At 56.8% G+C, this 24,739-nt stretch overlaps 1 protein-coding gene across 2 annotated transcripts; it reads left to right on the forward strand.

Moving 5' to 3' along the window:
• The first annotated feature begins 1,017 nt into the window (after positions 1–1,017).
• Positions 1,018–24,637, forward strand: PPP1R13L (protein phosphatase 1 regulatory subunit 13 like). Of its 2 annotated transcripts, none has more exons than XM_053268622.1 (13): positions 1,018–1,175; positions 9,367–9,485; positions 9,934–10,064; positions 10,650–11,238; positions 12,307–12,405; positions 12,592–12,689; positions 13,858–14,272; positions 15,611–16,173; positions 16,958–17,095; positions 17,822–17,955; positions 18,649–18,815; positions 20,019–20,218; positions 20,520–24,637. In XM_053268622.1, the coding sequence occupies exons 2-13, from the start codon at positions 9,431–9,433 to the stop codon at positions 20,556–20,558; spliced, it is 2,628 nt and encodes an 875-aa protein (XP_053124597.1). In that variant the 5' UTR covers positions 1,018–1,175; positions 9,367–9,430; the 3' UTR covers positions 20,559–24,637. The 2 variants fall into 2 exon arrangements, with proteins under 2 accessions (XP_053124597.1, XP_053124599.1); XM_053268624.1 differs by having other exon boundaries at positions 13,861–14,272.
• The last annotated feature ends 102 nt before the right edge of the window (positions 24,638–24,739 follow it).

Raw genomic sequence — 24,739 nt, forward strand, 5'->3', positions numbered from 1 at the left:
GGGCTGCAAGGGGAGCCGGAGAGCCGGCGGGCGGGGGGGGGGAGCGGAGGAGGCGCCCGGCATTCCAAAGCCCTGCCGTGTCCTTTGAGGGCGGCGCGGAGGCTGCTGGGAGTCGTAGTATTCCTCACCTCCTTCCGCAGGCGAGGATGGGACCAGGTGGGCGCCCCGCCCCAGGGGGTGGCAAGCTGGGCTCTCCCACTCCTGGGGGACTCCTCCAGCAGGCACAGTGTACCAGCAGGGCCATGCTAGCCGGGGATGATGGGAGCTGGAGTCCCACAACCCGTGGGGGCCCCAGCTTGGGAAGGGACTCTGTCCTGCTCTAACCTATACAGAGGAGCCCCGGGACGGCGGCACCTTTTGCCCTAGTAGCCCCAGTGCCGCGCTAACCTCCGGCCTGGTGGGTGGCCATCAGCACCGTGCTCCTGAGCATGGACAGAGACAGAGTGCTTTGCTCTGCAGCCCAGGCCCACGCAACGCCCAGGGGAGCAGAACGCGCGCGCGTGTGTGTGGCAGGGTCAGTATGAAGCCCCCAGCAGGGTCTGGGTGGCCCAGCTCGGGGGTGGTCCCTCTGACCTCCAAGGGGGTGCCCCAGGGGCCTCCAGCGGCAGTCGCCGGCACCTCGTGGCTGGCTGGTGCCTGCTGGGGTTCAGCACGTCCCGTGAGGCTTCGCTAGTGGCAGCGCCCCACTGCGGGCGTGCAGCCATAATTGAGCGGATGGTTCGTCCTAAGAAGCCGCCCCCAGCTCCACCCCTCCCCATTTTTTTCGTTATTATCCCCCTCACACTCCTAGAGGGGCTGCTGCCGCCGGGTGGCGAGGGGCGGACTCGGGCGCCTCCTCCCTGGCTACGCCCACTCCCGCGATTCGCTCCAGGCGTGGGAGAGGCGGACTACCTGTCCCAGAAGGCGGCGGCGGCTCCGGAGTCCTGCCCCGGCGCCGTCCCACACCTGTGGCAGCAGCAGCAGCAGCATCGCACCAGCCAGGAGGGGGCGGGGGGAGAGGGAGAGGGAGAGGGAGGAGGAGGAGGAGGAGGAACCTGTTCCGGGCAGGGCGGGCGCAGCAGCAGCAGCAGCAGCGGCGAGCGCCTCCCCCGCCCCATGCGCAGCAGCCCCCCGCGAGCGGCAGCAGCCAGCAGGAGCCCACCGCGGCGCTGAGGACGGAGGCGCCCCCCGCCCAGGTCAGCGGTGCGCCGGCGCGGAACTTGGCGGAACTGGGGCGGGGGGAGCGCGCTGCTTTCCGCGTGCTTGGCTTTGCGTCTCTTTGGCGCGGGGGGCGTCCCTCAAAACTTGTCGCGCCCGCCCGCCCGCCACCCGTGGGGAAATGGTTGCTCCGAAAGTTCCGGTGCAGACCAGAGGCTTGTTGCGGGGAGGGAGGAGCGCAGCGCTTCTGTTCGGGGGACAAAAGCGGCTCCCCCCCGCGCCCACCGCTCTCCTTTAGAAGGTTGCCGGGGAGGAGGGGCATGATTCGGCTGCAGCGAAGCGAAGCGGGGGCGGCGGCCTGGTGCGCTTTATTAAGCCCCCTCCCCGCTTAGAGTGTGTGTGTGTGTGTGTGTGTGTGTGGTGGGGGGCTGTTCCTCCTTTAGCAGCGCCCCTCCCCACCCACGGGCCAGTGCCGGCGGGAGCTGCTGGTCTGCGCCTCTCGGGCTCCGCCCGGGAATGGGATCCCTTTCTGGCCCGGGGGGGGGGCTTGGCCCGGCGGCAGCCCAGTCGCGTCTAGACTTGCTCCGGCCGCTTCTGCCGAGGTATTAAGAGGCGCCGGGGCGGGCGGGGGGCGGCGGTGAGGCGAGGCGCCTTCCTCGGCGGCTGCTCTTCCGTGGCCTTTCAGCGGGCCGGGGCTGCGCAGGGAGGGGCTCGCCTCAAGTCGGGGGGGGGGGGCCGCAGGAGCAGCCGGGCGGGCCGGTCCTGGAATCTGACTAGTCAGAGGGATCCGTAACTGTCCGCACCAGCCCTGCCTGCGGGGGTTTCCCCCATCCTGGGCTTCATGCCCCTCCCTCCGCCCCATGGAGGGCCTATGAAAAGCGCGCCTCCTGCAGCAAAGCCGACGGCTCACCTTCCAGCAGTGGTGCCACTGGCGTGGGGGTGCCCTTAGTGGCCAGCTTTTAACTGGGAGTGATGGGAGTTGTAGTCCAGCAACAGCTGCTGGAGTGCCTCAGGTGCCGCCTCCCCCCCCCGCCCGCAGCAAGGGCACCACCTCCCCAAACACGTCCGGCATAACTTGAATCTATAGGCGGCAGCTGCTGCGAAGGGAGCGCCCCCCCCCTTTTCAGTATTGAGCCCTTTTCCGGGCAGCCGATGAAAAGCCGAACCTTCGTGCTGGCTCAGAGGCTTGTTCAGGGCAGCTGGCCAGGCAGAGGGTGGCAGAAGGGCAGCTTTTGCATGGCCTGGTGCCCAGTTGCCTTGAAAGGGCTCAGTGGTGCTGTGATGATTGCCTTTGTCCCAGGGTGGCCTGAAAAGGTCCCATGGGCTCCCTTTGGCCATTGGACAAGAATACATTGTGTTCTTTGGTAACCTTCAGGCGGGGGGGGGCATCCATGCTGTGTGGGGGACGAAAGCTCTGAGTGTCCCACTTGATCCCTTCTTCTAGGGCTGTGAGAGAGAGGAACAACCCCAACTGCATCCTTGCCCCCGCTCTAGTTAGGGAGGAGAGCTGGTCTGGTGGTAGCAAGCATGACTTGTCCCCTTAGCTAAGCAGGGTCCGCCCTGGTTGCATATGCATGGGAGACTAGAAGTGTGAGCAGCACTGCAAGAGATTCCCCTTAGGGGATGGAGGCACTCTGGGAAAAGCATCTAGGTTCCAAGTTCCCTCCCTGGCAGCATCTCCAAGAGAGGGCTGAGAGAGACTCCTGCCTGCAACGTGGGAGAAGCCGCTGCCAGTCTGTGAAGACAATCCTGAGCTAGATGGACCGAGGGTCTGACTCAGTATATGGCAGCTTCCTAGGTTCCTAGGAAGAGCCGCTCTTGCTTCTAGCAAGTCTGAGCCCCTGGGGAGGCTGAGCACTGCTTAGGGGGTTGGCCCTCAACAACAGCCCCAGAGATAAGCAAAGGCGTGAGGCCAGCCGCCAGCCCCCCTCCCTCCTGGCTCACGTCCTCTGTTGATAACCCAAATGTCACTTCTCCCCCCCCCCCATGCGCTTCCTGATTGTGTTGGAAATGCAGCCTCTCAATCCAAACATATTTGTGGTGTTGATAACATAAGAGCGGCCCTGCTGGACCAGGCCCAAGGAAGCCCAGCATCCTTTTCTACACCGTGGCCCACCAGATGCTCCTGAGAAGCCCACAGGCAAGAGGTCAAGGCAGGCCCCCCCTCTCCTGCTCTTGCTCCCTGGGATGGAGAGCCGGTCTCTGAAGCCACCTGGAGTGGTCTGGGCAGGTTGCTGAAGGAGAAGGCCGTTCTGGGCCAGATTTGAGGGCTGTGCCCTGTTAGTCAGCCGGAAGGCTGCAAGCCTCTCTGAGAGCAGCTGCCTTCTAGGTGGAGGGCCTGGAGGACATGGGTGTGGTGGCTTCCGTGGATGTGGAGGTGCCAAGGAGCATCCTTGGGCTGCCGGTTGTGCTTGCATAGAGCTGGGCAGTGGCCAACCTGAGGCTCTCTCCAGCTGTTCTTGGACTACAGTCATAGGAACATAGGAAGCTGCTGTATACTGAGTTGGACAGTAGGTCCATCTAGCTCAGTATTGTCTTCACAGACTGGCAGCGGCTTCTCCAAGGCTGCAGTCAGGAATCTCTCTCAGCCCTCTCTTGGAGATGCTGCCAGGGAGGGGACTTGGGACTGAGATGCTCTTCCCAGAGCGGCTCCATCCCTTAAAGGGAAGATCCGACAGTGCTCACAGTTCTAGTCTCCCATTTAAATGCAACCAGGGTGGACTCTGCTTAGCTAAGGGGACAAGTCAGGCTTGCTGCTACCACAAGACTGGCGCTCTCTCAGTTCCCATCATCCCTGGCCACAATGGTTTGGATATTGTAGCTGGGGCTGATGGGGTTTGTAGTCCAGCAGTATCAGGCGACCCATGCTCGGGAACTCGGGAACTAAAGTATAAAGAGAGTCACAGTGAGCAAAGTCGGTTAAAGTCTGAGCAGGGCTCGGGCACTCTCAGATTTGTGCCCTTGGCCATGGAAGCTTTTCTGCTTAACTTTGAATCCACAAGAAGTGGTTGGGATTTGAGAGTGAAAAGAACACTGCATATGCTCAGAGGCACCTTTCTGCCTTGGGGTATTTTTGGTCTCTGCACTTAAACATGATTCTGGGCTTCAAATCCCTTGTGTAGACTACACAACCTCAGCCCTCCTGCAGATGCTGGACTACAGCTCCCATCATCCCCAGACGCAATGGTCTGGCAAATGCCATTGTGGCTGGGGATGATGGGAATTGTAGTCCCACAACATCTGGTGACCCAAGTTTGAGAACCCCTGCCTTAGAGGAAGGCCAGGATAAAAGGCAGTTCCCTGAAGCGCAACAGACTTTGATCCTGCAGCTCAGCTCTTGCAAAGCCCACCTTGAACCTCTGTTCTAGCTGTTTATGGGGCAGGCGTTGCTGGACCAAGCCAAACCACTTTTGTATCCTTTTGAGAAATTATCTGAAGTTGTTTGGCCTCAAGATGTTTTGGCTGTAGGCAGACACAGCCTCACCGGCACTCATTGGCATTTGGTGGTGTTGGCATTAATGGGGCTCTTTGTCTGCGACTGGCCTGGCCTCCCCGACACATCCTCTTGGCTTGGGTGACACAGATGCTGCTGCTCCCTGCCCTGGTTCTCTGGAACTGGGTGTGGGCCTGCTGAGAGGAGAACTGGTTTTCCCTCTGGATAGGCAAGGGAGGGGCAGGCACAGCGTTGCCGGAGGCTTGCCGAGTGGCGGTTTGTTCTTCTCGAGTTCCTTCCAAAGGAGTTTCGGCTCTGCGCACACAGCCTTGTCCATCCCACCTGCCACCCCCAGAGGGCGCCAGAGCCTGTGGCTTAATTGCCCATGGCTGGGTCGGGGGCGGGGGGGGGGAATCAACCCTACTTTTGAGGCTGAGGCCTGGGGACAGTGTTCCCTCCCACAGGGATTCCCAGATGGTGTTGACTGCAACTCCCATAGTCCCCAAGCAAAAGCCATTGCAGCTGGGGATTCTGGGAGTTGTAGTCAACAACATCTGGGAATCCCTGTGAGAAGGAACACAGCCTGGCGAAGCGCTTTGTGCCTTGAGGCTGTTCAGATGTATGGATTAGCCTCCTCCCCTGCTCTCGCCCCGGGGCTCCTGGCTGCCTCCCATCCTTGTGGCCAAGGGGGTTCACTGGGTTCGCTTTGGCCGCGATTCAGCTGCTGGTGCTTCCTGTCCATTCAGTGGGCATGCAGGAGTCTGGAGGTGCCAGTGCTTACCTTCTGAAAAGGGGCGTGCTGCTGGGAGGCACGCCCACTGACTAGGAAGCTCTTCTCCACACAAATTCAAGTGTGGAGGACGTGCTGTCTGTCTGAGGGGAAGGCGCTCTGCACATTCTCAGAGGCACACTCATCTGTATGCTTCATCAGTTGCAGGCAGTATTGGTCCAAGCCTTTAAAACAGAATGGGAACCTGGGTCTCTTAAGGACTGCGCCCTCCCCTGTGAGCCCATCACTACGTGCAGCAGACACTCGACAGATGCTGCATTCCTTGGGACAGTGTAGGAACAAGCCTCTCTGGTGGTGGCCCCAACGTTTGGAATCTGCTTCCCATCCCTACACAGCGGATCCAGGAGCAGATCCTTGCCCCACTGCTAAGCGAGTGGCAGAGACCTTTCTCAGGCAGCCTCTTAACGGCCAGTCTTTGGCTGTATGTTTTCATGCCAGCTCCTGGTTCCATTTTGTCTTTCTGCTATTTGGTGGTAGCTGCATTCATGGCCTTGCTATTATTATTATTATTATTATTATTATTATTTTGCATTTATATCCCGCTCTTCCTCCAAGGAGCCCAGAGCAGGTGTACTACATACTTGAGTTTCTCCTCACAACAACCCTGTGAAGTAGGTCAGGCTGAGAGAGAAGTGACTGGCCCAGCAAGTCTCATGGCTGAATGGGGATTTGAACTCGGGTCTCCCCGGTCCTAGCCCAGCACTCTAACCACTACACCAAGCTGACTCCCCAATTTCCAATTGAATATTTGAATGGAAGAATATTTCCAATTCTTCTCTGCTATGGGAATCCACATGTAGTCTAAATCATGTTATTTTGGCCCACCTTTACTTGGGCGGCGAGGAGGAATTCCTCGTTTGGCCACCTCTAATTGGGATTTGGTTTCTCCTCTCTCTGCATTCTCCTGATGGGTGCTTCATGTGCAGTTGTTTGCAGTGGCAGTTGACTCTGTCTTTTGACCTGTGTAATGGATTGTTTGCTGTCTTCGGGATGGAAAGGCGGGGTGAAAACAGGCCAGTGAATCAGTGGCAATCCCTGTGGGGAATGAGAGGAGGCGAGAGCTTGAGAGGCATCAGGCAGGAGTGTGAGGAGGAGATCTCTGCTGCTGGCAGGATGGCGGCCTCTTGGCCTGGGGCTGCATTGATGTATTTTTGCAAAGCTTATTGATTTTATTTTAGAGATCTCTGCCCTGTTTTTCCTCTTCAAAAGGCCAGAAAGCAGCTGACAAATGTCAGATAAAAGCAAGGCATCAACATACGAGAAAGCACAAATCAATCACCAGCAAAGTCATAAACTTTTGAATCGGGGGTCCCCAGGTGATGTTGGGACTATGACTCCCATCACCACCAGCCTTTGGCCATTGTAGCAGGGAGTGATGGGAGTTGTAGTCCAACATCATCTGGGGACCCAAGGTTCAGAGCCCCCCCTATTCAAATGTTTAATCTGAACATTCTGCACTCCCGGCACAGTCCCTGCCCCAAGGCTCTTGGCAACACAATTATGAAAGCAACAGCGCACTCCAAAACAACAATGAAAATGTAGAACGAGTGGAAAGGCTGGAGTTTGGCAGGATGGGCAGCTTAATTTGCCAAAAAGTTCTGGCAAATTGAACTGTTTGTTTTTGTCTGAAAGAACTGCTGCTTAATGAATCTTCCTGGAAAGGCATTCATAAAAGCAGGGGCCACCACTGAGGTGGCCCTGCTGCTGGTTGGTCTCCGTCCCTCTCTTTCCTCCACCGCACCTTTAAAAGCAGCAGAGCTTGGAGTGGGGCCTCCAAAGAAGGTCTGAACAGGCGGGTGATTCTGGGAGAAAGTGGTCTATACGGTGCCCTGGTCCCAGGAGGCCTCAGGCCAAACATGGGGAATAGGCCTCCTCCCTATCTGCACCCCTTGTGGGGGGAAACAGTCCAACCCTGCCCTTCTCCAAAGGGCAACAAGGAACTGGGACGAACAGCCTGAGACGACGTTTTATTAATCTTCTGTAATTTGCTTCTTTGAGTATTGTAAACCACGTTGAGTGCCTTTGTCGAGGCAGGAAGGCGGTATAAAAATGTAACAAATAAATAATTAATAAGGCCTGAGGGTCTTGGTGCTCATTATGTTCTGTTTTTGCACTGCAGTCACTTATTAAAATCAAGCACTTGTGTGTCTCCCCCCCCCCGCCCCGCCTCCCTCTCAAGCCCTAGGTTAAAAGGCAAAGGAGACCCTGAGACCCCAATGGCAGGGCCCCACTGAGCCTCCCGCTCTGTCTCTAGGACTTAAGGTGAGCTGGGCCTCAGCCCTACAACCGGTTTTTTTAAATGCGGGGCCCAGCCCTGGAAAAAATGTGAAGCAGTCATGAGAGAGGCATGCCTCTGTCAAGGCCGCCTCTCCCTCCCCACAGCTCCAGGCATGCCTCCCACTTGAGACCTGGGGAGGCGGCTGGGCCAGGACCAGACTCCCAGGCGGGAGCCGATGTGGGCAGAGGGTTGCCGGAGGCAAAAGTGGGGCTGGCTGGCCCTGCGGAGACCTCTCGGCAGCGCTTCTGGCCGGCTCTGTCCTTCCCTGCCTGAACTGGTTTCTCCGTCCATTATGTAACCGGCTCTTTGGCTCTCCTCCTGGGACCTGCGGTTCTTCCCTCAAGCTCTCTTGCCCCAGTTCTCCTCTGGAAAAGAGAATGCCTTGGGTTCCCCCCACTGGGGTGTGGTTGGTGGATGCCTTTTGACGGAGTGACATCCCAGTGTCTGTGGTAGGGAAACCTTGGCATGTTTGGGGGCCCCAGTTTCTCCCACAACCGCAAATGCTCCCCAGGCCCGTGAACTGGGCTCAGTGGGGCTTCAACTGACTAGCAAAGGCTGTGGAGTGTCAGCTGGGCGGGGGTTGGCTTTGCACGGACGGACTGATCATTCACTGGTCACATTGGCATGTCTGTGCAGGTGGCAACGATTCCAGAATGAAAAAGAATCGCATCCAAGTAGTAACGCACTGAATATAGGTTTTAAAGGGTCAAATGCCTGACTTTAGACATATAATAAAAAGAAGTGTCAAGTGTTCTGCTTCTCTTCCTAAGTGCAGGGGTGCAGGTCCTCTCTAAGTAAAATGGGGGAGGGATCCTTCAGTTGTTCCACTTTCCCCCCACCTACATCACTCTCAAGCCTAATAACCCATCTCTCCAGTCCTCAAAAGGTATTTTTATCACCCCAAAGGTGTCTTTCCTCTCCCTCTCCCCACACACAAAAACAACAAGAAGTGAGGATTGCTCTTCTTGCTTCCCCTCTCTCTTCTGCCCCCAGCCTCCTAAAGGCATCCTCTGTATGCCAACAGGGCAGTCTTAAGTATGTCTACTCAGCCGGAAGTCCCACTCCGTTCAGTGTGACTTTCTCCCCAGTAAGTGTGCTTTAGGATTGCACTGTAAGGCTGCGATCCTCACGTGCCCGGGACCAGGCCCCCCTGGGACTTGCTTCCAGGTAAGATTTGCCCTGTCAAGCGCTTTGTCCATACAAGCGGCTGGGATCTCTCTCTCCCTCCCCAGACAAGGGAATTCTTCTGCCTGCCGTTGGGCATGTGGGAGAGCAGCTGGGCATCCTTGGGCTCCGGAGCCAGAGACCGCCTGCTTGTTCTGCCACCCAGCCACGGGAAGCAGCCATGCCAGGTGGCTTTGCTGGCGGATGCTTCCCTCCCAGGGCCCCTCTGCCTTGCCTGCCCTCCACTCCTCCCAGCTTTCGAGCTGGCTGTGTTTGGGTCTTTTTCTGGCTCCTGGACGGCTTGGCCTTTCCAGGTGTGGCTTCTGGCTGCTGCCTGGTGTCTCCAGTTACCCAAGAAATCTGAGTCAGGCGCTGAGCATCTTTCCCAGCCCCACCCCAGGAAACCTGGCCAGCTTATAAACTGGGTGGCAAGTGACAAGGCTGGCAGAAGGCAAGATTGGCCGGAGCAGGATTGGGGGCCTGAGGCAGGCCGAGGGAGGGGCCCGGCTAGGAAGCTGCCTGTCTGTGGACCCCGGTCATGGAGGTGCTTAACCCTCTCCCTAGGTCTCTGCAGCAACTGGGGCCCTGGTGGCTGACGGCGTCGGAGCCCAGACCGCCCGCTGGCGCCATGGCGGGCGAAGATCTCGCCAACACACAGGCCCTCCTGGACCTCAACTTCCAGTGTGAGTCGGGAGCTTCCTTGGGGGCATCCGAGAAGGCTTTGGGGCGCTGGGCGGGTGCCCTGGTGGAATGTGTGGGGAGCTGAAGGCCGGCGTGTCGCTTTGCTGCAACCTGGCAATGCAGCCGGCCTTCTCTGGGGGCCGAAAAGGAGGCGCAGTGTGGAGGAAGTGGAGGGGGAGGCGTTTTCTCCTCCTCTCTCTTCCATAACACTTCCAGGTGTTGTGGGACTCCAGCTCCCCAGCCAAAATGGCCAAAGCCCTTCTGAGGAACATGGGCGTCGATATTTCACGCCTTCTGTTCAGCAGCCGACCACCCTGAATAATGTCTGTCCAGAGCAGCCACTGCCCCCATTTCAAATACCCTGCTCAGGGAAGGGAGGCTGGGTTGTGCCCCCTCTGGCCCATGTGGCATCCCTCTGCCCAGCATCAATCCTGCTCTCGCTCCTCACAGCTCTGGCTTCCAAGCACATGGACCTGAAGCAGATGGAACTGGACACAGCCGCCGCCAAGGTGGACGAACTCTCCAAGCAGCTGGAGTCTCTCTGGACGGAGAGTCCCAGCCAGTCGGCTCCCCAGCTCAAGGTAAGTTGGCAGCCAGCAAGTGACAGAGGCTGAGTCAGGGAGGGCCCTGCGGGGCTGAGAGTTGGGCCAGGGTGCCAGATCTCACACCTTGTGGGTGCCAAGCCTGGAAGGACGGTGGCTTCAGCTTTTGAATAGGCTTTGGAGCGGGGCCCCTGCCGGAATAGGAGCCTCTCCATCCATCCCTGCCAACTGCTTAAAAGCCTTCAAAGACAAATCCAACCAAGCCTTTGAATGAGACTTGTGGTTTTAAATTGTCTTAACGTTTTAACGTTTGTTTTAATTTGTTTTACCACCTGGAGACGCAAGTTTGGGGTGGTGTACAAATATAAATAATAAGAATAAATAAGGACCTGACACGGCAGTGCTGGGCTTGATGGCTGCTGTGCTTTCTTGCGCTATGACAAGCCCAGATCTTGGGCCCCCAGATCTTGTTGGACTACAGCTCCCATCATCCCCAGCCACAACTGTTGACGACTGGATAATGGTTTAGCAGGCTGGAGGAGAACAGCTGGCTGCTTTTTCCGGACTTTTGGCTCCCCACAGGTTTCCCATGGCCGCTCCAGCCTCTTCTTCTCTTTTTGCCAGATGGCGGACAGATACAGCCTGGGCCCCTCGTACTCCCCAGAGCCGCTGGTCAGGATGAGCCCCGTCTCCACCTCCCCGCTGCTGCCGTTCCCGCGGAAGAGTGCCTCCCTGGAGGCCGCAGACACCTATTTCCCCCCGTACCCCTCCAGCGAAACCACCTCGGGCTTCTCCCACAGCGCCTCGTTCAGCTCCTCGCCCAGCCAGCTGCTCTCCCCGAAGCTGCCGCTGGGCCGCCCCACCTCGCCGCGGCCTTCCTTCTTCCTCCAGTCGGACCTGGATCGGGCCCCGTCGGCGCCCAGGCCCAAGGGGCGGCCGGTCCCTTTTGAGTCGCTGCCCAGCCCCACGGCCAGCACGCTCTCCCCTCGCTCCCTCTGGCCCACGGGCCCCTCCGAGCGGCAGTATGATTACAAGGCCTATTCCGGGCAGGGGGGCCGGGCCGGCTCCCCCCGGCTGCCCATGGAGGGCTCTGGGCCTCCGGCGTTCTTCCCAGACCGACTGCCGTCTCCACGGCCGCCTCTGCCGCCACCCTACGAGAGCCACAGCCTGTACCCCTCGCCACAAAGCACCTTTGCGCCCTTCCGGAGCCAAGGTAAAGGGCAGGTGGGGGCGGAGGGGCGGGGTGGGGGTTCCTTGCACTCTGAGCTGCTCTGGGGGTGGGGGGGGGCAGGATGAGCAGTGCTTTAGATGGAGCCTCTGCTGCCGCCCGTGTCTCTGCCCTCCCCCCCCCAAGGCTCTGTGTGCACATGGCCCCTTGGCGTTCTCTCAGCACCCTGGACCAGCTGGCCCTTACAGCCCTATTTGTACTTTAAGCCATTATCTGACTGTTAAGCCTGGAGTCCAAGAGCAGAGAAATGGGGCGAAATGGCCACAAAACAATAGAATTCCAAACTCTCTCGGTGTCTTTTGAAAACGAAAAGAGCAACTAAAATAGACGGAGTCAGTAGAACTCCCGAGGAAACACAACCATTCAGGCCTCGGCCAAGTGAAGGGCCCCCCTGCTGGACCCAGCCAGTGCGTTGGGGACAGTGTCCATTCAGTCCCGAATCCTGCTTCTCCCAGGGACCAGCTGGATGTCTCTGGGAAGCCCACAAGTAGGAAAATGAAGATGCCCCTTTTGTGGTCCTTTGCAGGTGAAGTGCCTCTGAATGTGAAGGTTCCACTGAGCTGTCCTAGCAGTGAATAAGCCTAGTGTTTATATAATGTAATTAATACTCATTAAGAACATAAGCAGAGCCCTGCTGGATCGGATCCGAGTGGGTCCATCTCTTCCAACATCTTGCCTTTCCCACTGGCCAAAGGACTAGATGCCTTTGGGAGGCCCACAAGCCAAGCAGGAAGGCAAGAGCCTTCTCCCACTCTTTACCTCCCAGCAACCGATGGAAAGGTAGACTGCTCCTGAACATGGAGGGTCTATATAGTCATCTTAACTTGCTCCCATAGATAGCGCTCTCCTCCAGTGAGACTCTATTCCTCTAGAAGTAACACTTAATTCGGCTGGACGCTGGGTGAGCCGCTCTGGGGAGAGAGTTTGATCATCCATCTGCTACCACTGAGAAGACCGTTTCCCTGGGGGTGGCGTGTGTCTGCCCACCATCCCAAGGGCACCTTGAGAGAGCATCTCGGATGCAGACTTGAATCTAAGTTTCCCCCTCGACAGATGACTCCGTGATCCGGAGGAGGGTGCAGAAGGGGTGGAATGAATCCGACCTGGACGTGTCCTATGAGAAAATGTCATCCCACTCTGTTGGTTACGAACGTGAGTGCTGGTGTGGGCGGGGGGGGGGGGGCGGGGGGAGAGCTGGCCTGAAGTCAAAGCACAAGCCTTCTCTGCCGCTTGCCTGGGAGCAGCTTCCTGGGCACGGTGGTGGTGGTGGTGGTGGTGGGCAGTGAATGGGCCAGATGCCGGTGGGCTGTCCCATCTCAGGCTCTGTTGTTTCCACAGGAGGAGATGCCCATGTGGCCCCACGCCAGAGTGGGGCAGGGCTGCCACTGGCTCCTTGGAGGGAGTCGAGTCTAGATGGGGGCCTCGGGCCGAGCAAGGTGAGTCGGGGCCTTCAGCACCTCTGTATCCCAGCACCGCTGGCTCCTTTCCGTGCCCAGGAAGAAGCCTGGTGGGTTCTGCCCCATGAGAACCGCAGGGTGGCGGGTGGTGGGGTAAAAATACGGGAAGTAACGCAAGAAGTTGTCACCTTAAGTGGCGCAGCAGGGAAATGCTTGACTAACCAGCAGGAGGTTGCCGGTTCGAATCCCCACTGAGGTGTTTCCCAGATGATGGGAAACCCCTATATCGGGCAGCAGCGATATAGGAAGATGCTGAAAAGCATCCTCTCATACTGCGCGGGAGGAGGCCATGGTCAGCCCCTCCTGTTTTCTACCCAAGACAACCACAGGGCTCTGTGCGGGACAGGAGTCGAAATCGATTTGACGGCACACTTTACCTTTAAAGCATGGAGTTAGTGTTGGGGGCAGGGCGATATTTTTGTGTGTGCCCCAGGTTTTCTGGATAATTTTATGCCTGGAAATGATCAGCACCAAATGGAGCATCTATGACTTTCTACACTGCCTGGAGAAGTCTATATCGGGCGGTATAGAAATATGATAAATAAATAAATAAATATGATGATTTATGTTTGGTAAATAAAACTCAGAGCTTAGGCTATGATGATTTTACGTGCTGTGTAAATATCTCAAAAAAGTTTTTTCCAGTAGTCCAAAGGACTGAATCAAAAGTATTTGACCAGGGAGAAAAATGCAGCAACACAGACTTCATGTGTGTTTAAATGTTACATTCAAAGCCTCTTGGGATTTATTTTTATTGGAATATACTTGTAAATATGACACACAACTGCTCAAAAACAGCAGGGCACTTAAAGAAAGTGAAGTCACTGCATTGGCTGTAACACACCCAAAGATATGTAGATAGTTTCTAGGTGCAGACAGAAAACAAATATTTATGACTTTGAAATTGCCCAGTTTTGACTAGGATTGTAAATATTTCAAGTGACTAGTTTACGAAAGAATGCAATTTTTAAAGAAACATTAGCCTCAAAATCTTGCCCCGCCTAGAAATGCCTGGGGCTGGGCAGCGGGGGGGGGGGGGGCTGTCATAGAAGGGAGAGTGGGTGGGGGTGGGGGTGGTCTCTGGAGCAGCAAAGGGCTGTGCAGCTGTGCCCAGCCAGGACCTCACCTTCTGTTTCCTTCTCCCAAGGAGGAGCCCTACCTGATGCACAGCGCCACTCTGCCCAGGAACTACAAGGTCTCCCCACTGGCCAGCGAGAGGCGCCAGGAGAGCTCCTTCCGCCGGCCCCTCCCTGCCCCCCAGGCAGGCACCCTGCCCCGCAACTGGCAGCTGGCCCAGCAGCCCGTCTCCCGCATCGCCATGCCGCCCCCCTCCAGCCCGCAGAGCAGCCTCCCCAAGCGGCACAAGCCCCTGCCTCTCTCCATGATCTTCCGCTTGCAGAACGCCTTCTGGGAATATGGCGCGTCGGGCACCAAGTTCCCCCTCTCCCAGGGGGGGCCCCCAGGCTCTCCGCTGTTCCTCCGCTCCTTCCAAAAGCCGGTTCTGCAGCAGCCCCTTGTACAGCCCCAGCACCACCTGAGGGTGGCCCCACCTGGCAGCGAAGGTGAGTGGTCCCCCCCCCAGAGGGAGTCTGCTCAGCCTGCCCCATTCGGACATGGTGCTGCATATGCATTCAGTCTGCAGACAGTGTGCGCATGTCGAGTCACACACACACACACACACACACACACACACACACACACACACTTCTCTAAAAAGGGCTTCTGGGATCCTCAAGCTTTGCACTATGGACAGTGCAAAAATCTTTGCTGAAACAGTAGCTTATTTGAACCATAATCGTTAGGAACAGAGGAAGCTGCCATATACTGAGTCAGACCATTGGTCTATCTAGCTCAGTATTGTCTTCACAGACTGGCAGTGACTTCTCCAAGGTGGCAGGCAGGAATCTCTCTCAGCCCTCTCTTGGAGATGCTGCCAGGGAGGGAACTGGGAACCTTCTGCTCTTCCCAGAGTGGCCCCATCATCCCCTGAGGGGAAGATCTTCCAGTGCTGCTCACACTTCTAGTCTCCCATTGATATGCAACCAGGGCAGACCCTGCTTAGCTAAGGGGACAAGTCATGCTTGCGACCACAAGACCAGCTCTCCACTTGTTTACCTAGTGTTTACACTTAAGTGCTTTGCAGAAGCCATAACAGACAGGCCCTGCCTGCAGGTTTCCAGTCCCAAGTGCTGATGCAGGCTTTTGAGGTTACTCAGAACTCTTCTTTGCCTGGGTGTTCAAGGGGAAGGAAGAACACCAAAGACCCGTTTCTGGGTCGGGGCATGGTGTTTGATGGAGTTGGGGCAGGGGAGACCCTGAATTGAGTTAAAAACAAGCAGTGTGGCAAGGTTTCCCAACTACACCAACCCACGCCCACACATAGGAATAAGTAACCAATTTTGGAAGTATAAAAAGACATCATCAATAAAAGTGAGGGTTTTTGTTGACATCGAATGTCGTGCAGAATGCAACATGGTTGGTGAAGTTCAGGGCTGGCTCGTTTTGTCTGTGTCAGGATGGGTAAAGGTAAACACATGCCCGTATAATCTCAGAGAGAGGGCCTCAGAGAATCCATTCAGAATTGATGCTGTGCATTTTTCTCCCCTTGCAATATTGCCCACCAAATATCTGCCTGCTAGAAAAGTCTTGCCTTGCCTTCCCCTCTGGACTCTTGAACAAAGTGGGGGGGGGGCTTTGAGAGTGTGTGTGTGTGTGTGTGTGTGTGTGTGTGTGTGTGTGTGTGTGTGCATGCGGGGGGGCAATTTTTCTTGCTTGCCACCAAATAGCCACAGCCAGCCTCCGGGGCAGAGGGCAAGGGCCCCCCAGCTGCAAGGGCGCTCTCGTTGCCAGCACTCCCATTCTCTGTTGCTGACCCTCATTGTCCTGCCCCCCCCCCCCAGGCAACGGCATCTCCAAGGCGGCTTCCGGAGGGCCCAGCGAACACGTCCGCGTGGTCCCGATCGTCTTGACGTCGGGGGAGCCGGAGCCGGAGCTGGAGAGCCTCCTGCCGGGCAGCGAGCCGGCGGAGGGGGATGAGGTGGCCCGGCCCCTCAGCCCCACCCGGCTGCAGCCGGTCCTCCCGCCGGAAGCCCAGAGCGTGCCAGAGTTTGAGGAGGTGGCCCGCGTCCTGGCGGAGATGCCCCGGCCCCTGAAGCGGCGCGGCTCGATGGAGCAGAGTCCCGGCCCGGCCCTGCCCCCCACCCACAAGAAGCAGTACCAGCAGATCATCAGCCGCCTCTTCCACCACCACCCGCGCAAGGAGGAGGCCACGCCGGTGGGGGAAGCCCAGCCCAGCCTGGGGGCCATCAACGAGGCCTCCGAGAAGGCGCCGGCCACCGTTGGGTCTCCCTTGGCCCCGGCTGCCCAGAGCCCCGTGATCTCTCCGCCGGCAGCACCGCTGCCCCTGCCCCTTCCGCCCCCTCCAGAGAGTCCTGCAGCCGGCCTCGCTCCTCTGCCCAGCCCTGTGAGTCTGCAGCCTCTCCCCTTCGGGAATACCGATCGGGGCTGCCAGGTGTCAGGCCAAGCCTGCAAAGCCGCAAAGGGAGGCCTTCAGGCCAGGTGACCAGGATGAGCCGCTGAGGCTGCCAAGTGGTGGCCTTTGGCTCCAGGGGTCTTTTCCAGACTAGACATAGACTAGATATGCAGGTGCCCTGATTGCCAGATAGAGAGAGGCAGCTGCCTTCTATGCCACAGGGCCCATCTCGCCCCCTGCTGCCTGCTCTGGCTGGCAGCAGCTCTTCAGGGCCTCAGACAAGCCTCTTTCCCAGGAACTGAACCCAGGACCTTCTGCAAGCTCAGCAGGGTCCTCTCCCGGAGTGACAGCCCCTCTAGGGGCCTCTGTGGAAATGCTCCGATGGGACCCATCCCGGAGCTTCTGTAGCCAGAGGATCCGCTGCCCCAGGAGGGCCAAGTGCCACAGCCTTGGCCCCGCAGGCCCACAGCTCTCCCTTCCATCATGGTGCACAGTTCCCAAGCAGGCAGCAGCCAGGAGGGAAATGGTGTCCCTGTCACATGCTGTCCTTGTCTCCAGGCAGAGTGTCCCTTGATGGCCGGAGTGGGGCAACTGGACCCTCCAGCAGTGGTTGAACTACAACTCCCATCAGCTGGGGATGATGGGAGTTGCAGCTCAAGTCACAGCTGGAGGGCCACGTTGGTCCCCCCCCCCCGGGCTTAGGGTGAGGTTCCGTTCTTTGCACGGTTCTAGATGGGGCCACGTCTTTTGATCCTTGCCTGTTGTGTGTCCGCAGGAGAAGCGTTCAGTGCTGCGCAAGATCTCCTCCCCACGGAAGCGGCTGAAGCAACGGGCTCGCCTCAACCCCCTGGTCCTGCTTCTGGATGCCGCACTGACTGGCGAGTTGGATGTGGTGAAGGAGGCCATGAAGGAGGTGAGTGGGTGACCTCTGCTGTGCTGGGGTTTGGGGAAGGGGCCGGAGAGGAGCCTGCTCCTTGCCCAGAAGGAGAGCTGCAGGCTTTAAACTGACCAGGGGACTAGTTAAACAGAGGAAGCTGCCATATACTGAGTCAGACCCTTGGTCTCTCTAGCTCAGTCTTGTCTACCCAGGCTGGCAGCGGCTTCTCCAAGGTTGCAGGCAGGAGTCTCTCTCAGCCCTCTCTTGGAGATGCTGCCAGGGATCGAACTGTCTTCCTGCAAGCAGACAGGTGCTCTTCCCAGAGCGGCCCCATCCCCTAAGGGGAACATCTTACAGTGCCCATTCAAATGCAAACCAGGGTGGACCCTGCTTAGTAGAGGAGACAATTCATGCTTGCTGCCACAAGACCAGTGCTCCTCCTCCTGTACAGAACAGATCTTTTTCTTTCTGGAGCCATTCTAGCAGTAATATACCACTGACGAATGAAACATCTTCAAGGTGGTGACGCTTAGAGTGTTTATAACGCTTTAGGGGTGTTGGAAGCCCTTTCATGGTTTAAAAGCCTGCTCTCTAAGCTTGAGCCCTTCTGGGGCTCTCAAACTGGGGTCCCCAGAAGTTGTCAGACGACAACTCCCAAAGGCCACTGTGGCTGGAGATGATGGCGGCTCTGTGGACACAAACAGCTCTAATACAGCCACGGAACGTGGACATATCAGCCCCTTTTCTGCCCTCTTCTACTAGCTGAACGACGCCAGCCAACCCAATGATGAGGGGATCACCGCCCTCCACAACGCCATCTGTGGGGCCAATTACAACATTGTGGACTTCCTCATCAACATCGGGGCCAATGTCAACTCCCCGGATAGCCACGGCTGGTGAGTCACGGACAGGGGAAAGCTGGAGGGAAGGGAGGGAGCCCTTTCTGTCCCCCCACCCCCCACCCGCCCCGGCATCACTCGTGGGGAGTTTTCTGTGGCTGGCGAGGCCAGCTGCCTGAGACAGGGTTGTACCATTTGGGCTTCCCTGTTGGTCTCTCTCCTTTTTAAAATAATGTTGCTATTGACTTCCATAGCCGAAAAGCGCAGAAATGTAATTTCCACTCTTGTGAGTGGCTCCTTAGTGAACCAAGGGGGGGGGGAACCTAGACCCAGAAAGCTAGCCTTCCACTTGACGATGAGCTTGCCCGTTCCTTTTTGGCAGAGGAGGAGGAGGAGGAGGAGGAGGAGAAAAGGGCAGTGCCACGGCGTGCATGATCTCAGTTAGGAAAGGGTCTGCTTCCCTAGGCAGATCTGAGCAATAGAGGGGCTCTGTCTGCATATTGAATGAAAGGGTGCCACGTTGCCCAGGTCTTTCTCCTTTCATCCTGTCCTCTGAGCAGCACGTGTGTCCCTCTCTGCCCAGTTTTATTCTTGCAGCAGCCCAATCAGGTAGGCTAGGCTGAGACTAGCCCAGGGCCACCCAGGCGAGGATCGGGCTGCGTGCTCTGAGTCCAAGCCTCCCAGCCCTGCACGGCGCTGCCTCCTGTTGACTGGCCTCGCGGCCCCCTCTCCTTCCTTCCCGCTCCCTAGGACTCCTCTCCACTGTGCGGCCTCCTGCAATGACACGGCCATTTGCGTGGCCCTGGTCAAGCATGGGGCGGCCATCCTTGCCACCACCTTCAGCGACGGCAGCTTGGCCATTGAGAAGTGCGACCCCTACCGCGAAGGCTACAACGAGTGCTTCAGTTACCTTGCAGGTGCGGGGCAGTTTGGGGGGACGAGGGGGGAGGGTCCCGTGCTCGGGGGACCGGAAGGGAGGCTCGGCAGCTTCCCTTCCATCCCAACCAAAGTTGACTTTCAGATAGTAGCTTGCCTTCCTCCGGCAAGGTCTGGGTGGGTGCCGTGAGGGACTTGGTTCTGTTCCATGCTGGTGGGGGGGCCAGCTGGGATTCGGATTTCGGAATGGGTTCCATGCAGGCATCCTAACCTGGGGGAAACGGAAGTCGTAGCATAAATTAAAAAGAAGCACACCCCTGCCGGTTTGGTATCTTTGAAAAAACAAAGTTTGTGTGTATGTGTGTGATATTTTTATATATGTGTGTGTCTGTTAGGGAGGAGAGCTGGTCTGGTGGCAGCAAGCAGGACTTGTCCCCTTAGCTCAGCAGGGTCCGCCCTGGTTGCATAGGAAGGGGAGACTAGAAGTGTGAGCAGCACTGGAAGAGATTCCCCTCAAGGGATGATGGGGCCGCTCTGGGAAGAGCAGAAGGTCCCAAGTTCCCTCCTCCCTGGCAGCATCTCCAAGATCGGGCTGAGAGAGACTCCTGCCTGCAACCTGGGAGAAGCCGCTGCCAGTCTGTGCAGCCAGTACTGAGCGAGATGGACCAAGGGTCTGACAGCTTCCTCTGTTCCTTTGTGCCTATGACTAACTAACCTGTGTAGAATCAGGGAGTTTATCAAAGTACAAAGCTAAGAAAACAGTGCTCACAGCCCTGATGAGACAAGAAATCGAATGGGTCACACGTGGCTCCTCATTGTAAACCCCCCCCCCATGTTTATCCCACTGCCCCGAGGAGCTCCGGGCAGCTGGCCTTCCCACCCCGAGCTTCATCTTTGCTTCAGCAGCGGCTCATCCTAATGAGCTGGGCGGGGGGGGGGGGCGGTTACCAAAGGAAGCAGCAGCTCAGGTGGTCCCTCTCCTGCTCCCCCTGACGAACGGCCAGCCTGCAGGCAGCATGGGAGAGAAAGGAGCAACCCGAGCTGCCTCCTTTGGTGCCCCCGTGGATGAGCTGCTGCTGCTTGGCAACAATCCTGAGCGCCAGGGACTGGTCCAGAGTCCCTCAGCTTCCTGGCTGAGCAGGGAGGTAAAGCCCATCTCCTTGCTCCTAGCCTGACACTCTCACCACTGCGCCATCCTGGATGTGGCCTGTGGGTTCACAAGGGGGCTTCCTCTCGTCTTGCAGATGTGGAGCAGAACATGGGCCTGATGAACAACGGGGTGGTCTACGCTCTCTGGGACTACAGCGCCGAGTTCAACGACGAACTGTCGTTCCGTGAGGGGGAGCCGGTCACGGTGCTGCGCCGGGATGGCCAGGAGGAGTTGGACTGGTGGTGGGCGTCTCTCTATGGCCAGGAGGGCTACGTGCCCAAGAACTACTTTGGGGTGAGTACGGTATCTCTGGGGCTGCCGCCTCACACAGAGCAGGCCCGAAAGGAGCAGAGGCACAAGGGCTGGAGGCAGCAGCACAGAGCCGAGTGCGGAAGGCAGAAATGCACCAGAACTGTAAACTTGTCTCTTTGGTTACACTCTAAAAAGCGATTGGCACTCTGGGAGGCTCTGCTTACATTGTTAACCGGCCGTGAAGCTCCCTCGGCAGGTGGCAGGGCTGCTGTGCTGCTCTCTCTGTGTGTGTGTCTTAGTCATATGAGGAGAAGCTCAACCTGTTTTTTCTCTCTCCTCTCAGCTCTTCCCCAGGGTGAGGCCCCAGCAGAGAAAGGCATAGGTTTTGGGGACTGGAGCTCCACCGCTGCCATCCCAGAAGGAACGTGCCCAGGCAGGAAGCTGGAGGATGTGGTGGCTCCTGGCTGCTGCCTGCCTGCCGGCTCGCCCCAGGGAGTGGGGGAATTCTTTGTGAGCCCTGCACCCCGCATGCTGTGTCCTGATGGTGAAAGGGGAGACAGCCTCTCCCTGGGGGCAGGGAGTGTTTCCTTGGATTCAGCCAGCCAGAGAGCTCCTGCCAGCCCTGCTGGGAGCAGAAGAGCACAAACAAGGGTGGTGCGGAGGGAGCAGAATCCCACCCAGCTCCAAAGCTGCCTCCAGCCATCCCCTGCCCTCTCTGCCACTTCCACGAGAGCCCACCCGACGCTCTGAGGGCAAGTAGATGATGGTTCTTCTGGCAGAAAAGTGTCTCCTGCTCCTGGCTGCTAAATGACTGTCCCATGAGCTGTGCAGGGCGTCTGGGGCGCAATCCTTCCCATCAGCCCCACAGGTTCTGGATCCATCATGCCTCTGGGCTCTCCTCTTAACTCTGGGAACTGTCTTGTCCCCTCTATTCTGCCTGGGCTGTGGTGGTGGTGGGGGTCTCCTTTTGCCCCCCCCCTCCATCCCTCCTTCCACTGCTCAGACATCACCACGGAGGGGATGCCTGCCCAAGCCGGTCATGGCTCTGTGGAACTTGACACGACCACTTGGATGATGGGCATGGTGACCGAATCTGGAGAAGTTGTTCTGGGGCTCATGTGCAGAGAGCCAGGCGGGGTGGGGGCGGTTTCCCCCTTGCCGCTCCTTCTGCTGTCAGCAGGGGCTGTGTCTGTTGCATTTTTCGTGAATCCAAGAGAGTTAGGGTTGTATAGTTTGATGTAGCTATGAAGCCAATGTGCCTAGATATCTCGCATGGTCCTGGTGACTGTTCCCGGTGAGGCTCTCCAGACCTCAAGCAGTAGGAGCTGATGTGCCATCTGAAGGGATACTCCAGACAGCTTCCGCCAGGTGAGGGAGGGAGAGGCGCCTGCACGAGGCCCTTCTGCACACAGATCTCCAAGACTTGCTGGGAAACCGTGGCACTAACCATTCTACGTGGGACTGACTGCTGGACAAAAGGGCTCGTTGTGTGAAGGGGTTAACTGCCAGGTGGGGGCAGGGGCTCCCCCTCCTCCTCCTCTTCCTCCAAGTGTGGGGAGGTGTTGTGGGGAGAAGAGGGGGCAGCAGGATTGCCAGAGAGGAGTCTTGAGTCCCTTTCCATCTTTTGATCCCAATAAAGCCGTATGCCAGGAAGACATTCAACTGGTGCAGCTCTTTCCAGCAGGAAGGTGTGGGGTGGGCAGGAGAGCTGGGCCAAGGAGCCCTGGGAGCCAGGGGGATGCTGAGGGGCGGTGGGAGCAGCCCTCCAAGGTGTTGCAGATCCTGCAGCGAGGTGCAAACGTTGCCTTACCCTCTGCCTCTGTGGGGGCCAGCTTCTTTTCCAAAGCGTGTCTTGCAAGAGAGGCAGGAGGTGGGAAGGGAGCCAGGAGGGGGTGTTCCTTGCAAAGCCTGCAAGGCAGTGGGGGGTGGGAGCACCCCTAGCTGAGGGGCAGGCGTGGCATCTTAATGCCTCCGGAGTGAAGCACCAGGCCATTTGCGGGGGGGAGGGTTGCTACCGGCCCCTCCAGGGGCTTTTATTTAGGACAACCAGTCAGTGAAAGGCCCCCCAAGCCCCACAGGGAAGGTGATGTGGCTTCTTCCACGGTGAGGCACAACTTCCTGCCCTCCCAGCAAGAGGCTCCCGGTTGAGTCAGACCAGGACCCTGGCTTGGCTGAGGCTTGATGCACACACTCCTGGCCACTGGCGGCTGGCATGGAGAGTGTGCACCAAGCATATATCGCGAACGACAGTTTCGTAGAGTGATTTGCCCCCAGTTGGTCGTCTTGCACAGGGGGAGAGTGGCCTGAATCGGTGCAGCCGGCCAAGGTAGGAAAAGCCCCCTCACTTTCAGGTTGGCTAGACCATTTCCAGTGCTTCTGAAATCAATGTGGGTCGTCTTGTTGAGTAGAGGAGCATCCTGTGGGTGGCAGAAACAGAGCTTCCCTGGAGCGTCTGAGCCGGACCTCTTGGGCACGCAGTGATGGAACAGCATACAGAAGTGGTGTGCTTCCATGTCCTTCAACGACGTCTCGCAGTGGTCCCGTTCACAAGTGCAAACTACTCTGCCATGAGCCACGTGTCACTTGGGTGTTGCCCCTGAGAGGCTTGCAATAGAGTGTGCAGCTGGGTCCAGCGTGGAGGGCACTTCTTCAGTCCTCCAGGGCAGAAAGAATTGGCTAGCGTGTCCTTTTCAAAGACATTCTCCATCCTTCCTGTGCTTGTGGTGGTGAGAGAGCAGCTGGTCCCAATAAACCTTCCAGGATTCACTGGGCTGGTCAGAAGATAAAATGGTGCAGGGAAACTCATGCAGTTTGAACTGAGCTCTCTGCAGGGAGGCCAGGATAGATCAAAGCAAATAATAGTAGGATAACTGCCCTAGAGGGAAGCAAAAGCAAAGAAGGTGGGATAGTGTGGGAGATCTGTTTACTGTCAAGTTGAACGTGGCAGTGAGCTCCTGCTGCTTGAAAAGGCTGGAGTGAGGGCCTTCTTTTTGGATCTCATCCTAGTAATGGTGGAGGAAGGTCATACGTGATAGAGAAGCAAATTGTGGGATGGCAGATGTGCAGCAGATCCTCCCACAAACATTCCTTCACCAAATCAACCCCCTGACATTTGCCACGCAGGGTGAGGAGAGACAGAAAAAACCACCAGTGCATCCTATGTATATTTTATCCCAGCTTAGGATCTGCTCCCGCCATTCATCTGGCAAGGGATTCAACTCCACCAGGCACTGGATCTCCTTTCTGCAAGGGAGGTCTGCCGATTCTTTCCTCTTCTTCATCGCTGGTTCCATGTCTATGGACTCTCTGCGATCAAGGGTCTAAAAAAGTGACATTCAATGGAGGCCCCCTTCTCTGTGCCTGCTCTTACCACTATTAACTCCAACACTTTCATGGTTGCATTTCTAATCACTGTTTTTGTACATTGGAAGTGGGGACCCAACGTCAATTTTCTTCCTCTGCTTTTGGAGAATACTGGAGTCCAGATTACCTCCGCTCCACCACCCAAACTCAGATCCTCCAACCGCTCTTGAGAGGCAGGCAGCACAGGGATGGGTTTTGAGCTTGAAAGTTCTGCGTTCAAATTAGGCCCAGCCAAGGACTCGTTGCTAGGTGGCTTCAGGCAAGTTGCCTAGCTTCTCTTCCATCCCGCTCACCAAGTGGCACACCTGGTCTTTTTCTCCCTTCTAAGACTGCTCTAAAGATTGTGGGAATATACATGAAGTGAAAATATGATTACTGCTACTACAACAAATATTTATGTACCACTTGCCAACAGAAGTTCCCAAAGCAGTTGAGAGGGAGAGAGGGAGAGGGAGTAAGTAAGATGGATCCTTGTCCCCAAGGGCTCATAGGCCAAAAAGAAACTTAAGACAGGCACCAGCAATGACCACTGGAGGGATGCTGTGCTGGGGTTGGACACGGCCAGTTGGTGCTGGCTGGTGTCTGTCACTGGCCCTAATTATTACTGCTCTTCCCTTTCAGTAATCTATACTGTAGGTGGTGAATACTGTATACTGTAGGAGCTAAACCTAGGGGCAAAGAAGAGAGCGTCTTCTGCGTCATGAATCCCACCACCCACTAAGATAATCAGGAGAGGTCCGTCCACATTTGTCCTCTGGTGGCTACTCAGGGACGGGCCTTATTTGCTGCTGCCCCGTGGCTTTGGAATGTGCTCTCTAGTGAAATAAGAGCCTCCCCATCTCTGACAGCTTTTAAAAAGTCTTTAAAGACACATCTGTTCACCCAGGCTTTTAATTAATATTGTTTTAATGGTTTTAATGCTGTTTTTAAATATTGTTTTAAAAATTCTAAATTGTAAACACAAATTGTTGTGTTCTAAACTTTTTGTTTTTGTTGTAACTAATGTTTTACTTTCTGTTTTTATTTTGTTGTAAACTGCCTAGAGACATAAGTTTTGGGCAATATAAAAATAAGTTAAATAAATAAATTTTATTTGCACATTCTGGAGTAACTATCACTGTCCTATATTTATACATGTACTTAAGCAGGACTTCCCAACACTGGGTCCCAACCTGTGGTATTCCAGATGTTGCAGAAATA

This window comes from Hemicordylus capensis, chromosome 7 (assembly GCF_027244095.1).
Source record: "Hemicordylus capensis ecotype Gifberg chromosome 7, rHemCap1.1.pri, whole genome shotgun sequence".
NCBI classification, from domain to species: Eukaryota; Metazoa; Chordata; class Lepidosauria; order Squamata; family Cordylidae; genus Hemicordylus; species Hemicordylus capensis.

Bases quoted from the DNA above. Each gene is read 5' to 3' on its own strand.
- PPP1R13L (XM_053268622.1), top strand. From the start codon at position 9,431: ATGGCGGGCGAAGATCTCGCCAACACACAGGCCCTCCTGGACCTCAAC. The intron at 12,406-12,591 runs GTGAGTGCTGGT...TTGTTTCCACAG, and splicing joins CCACTCTGTTGGTTACGAAC to GAGGAGATGCCCATGTGGCC. The intron at 12,690-13,857 runs GTGAGTCGGGGC...CCTTCTCCCAAG, and splicing joins GGGGCCTCGGGCCGAGCAAG to GAGGAGCCCTACCTGATGCA.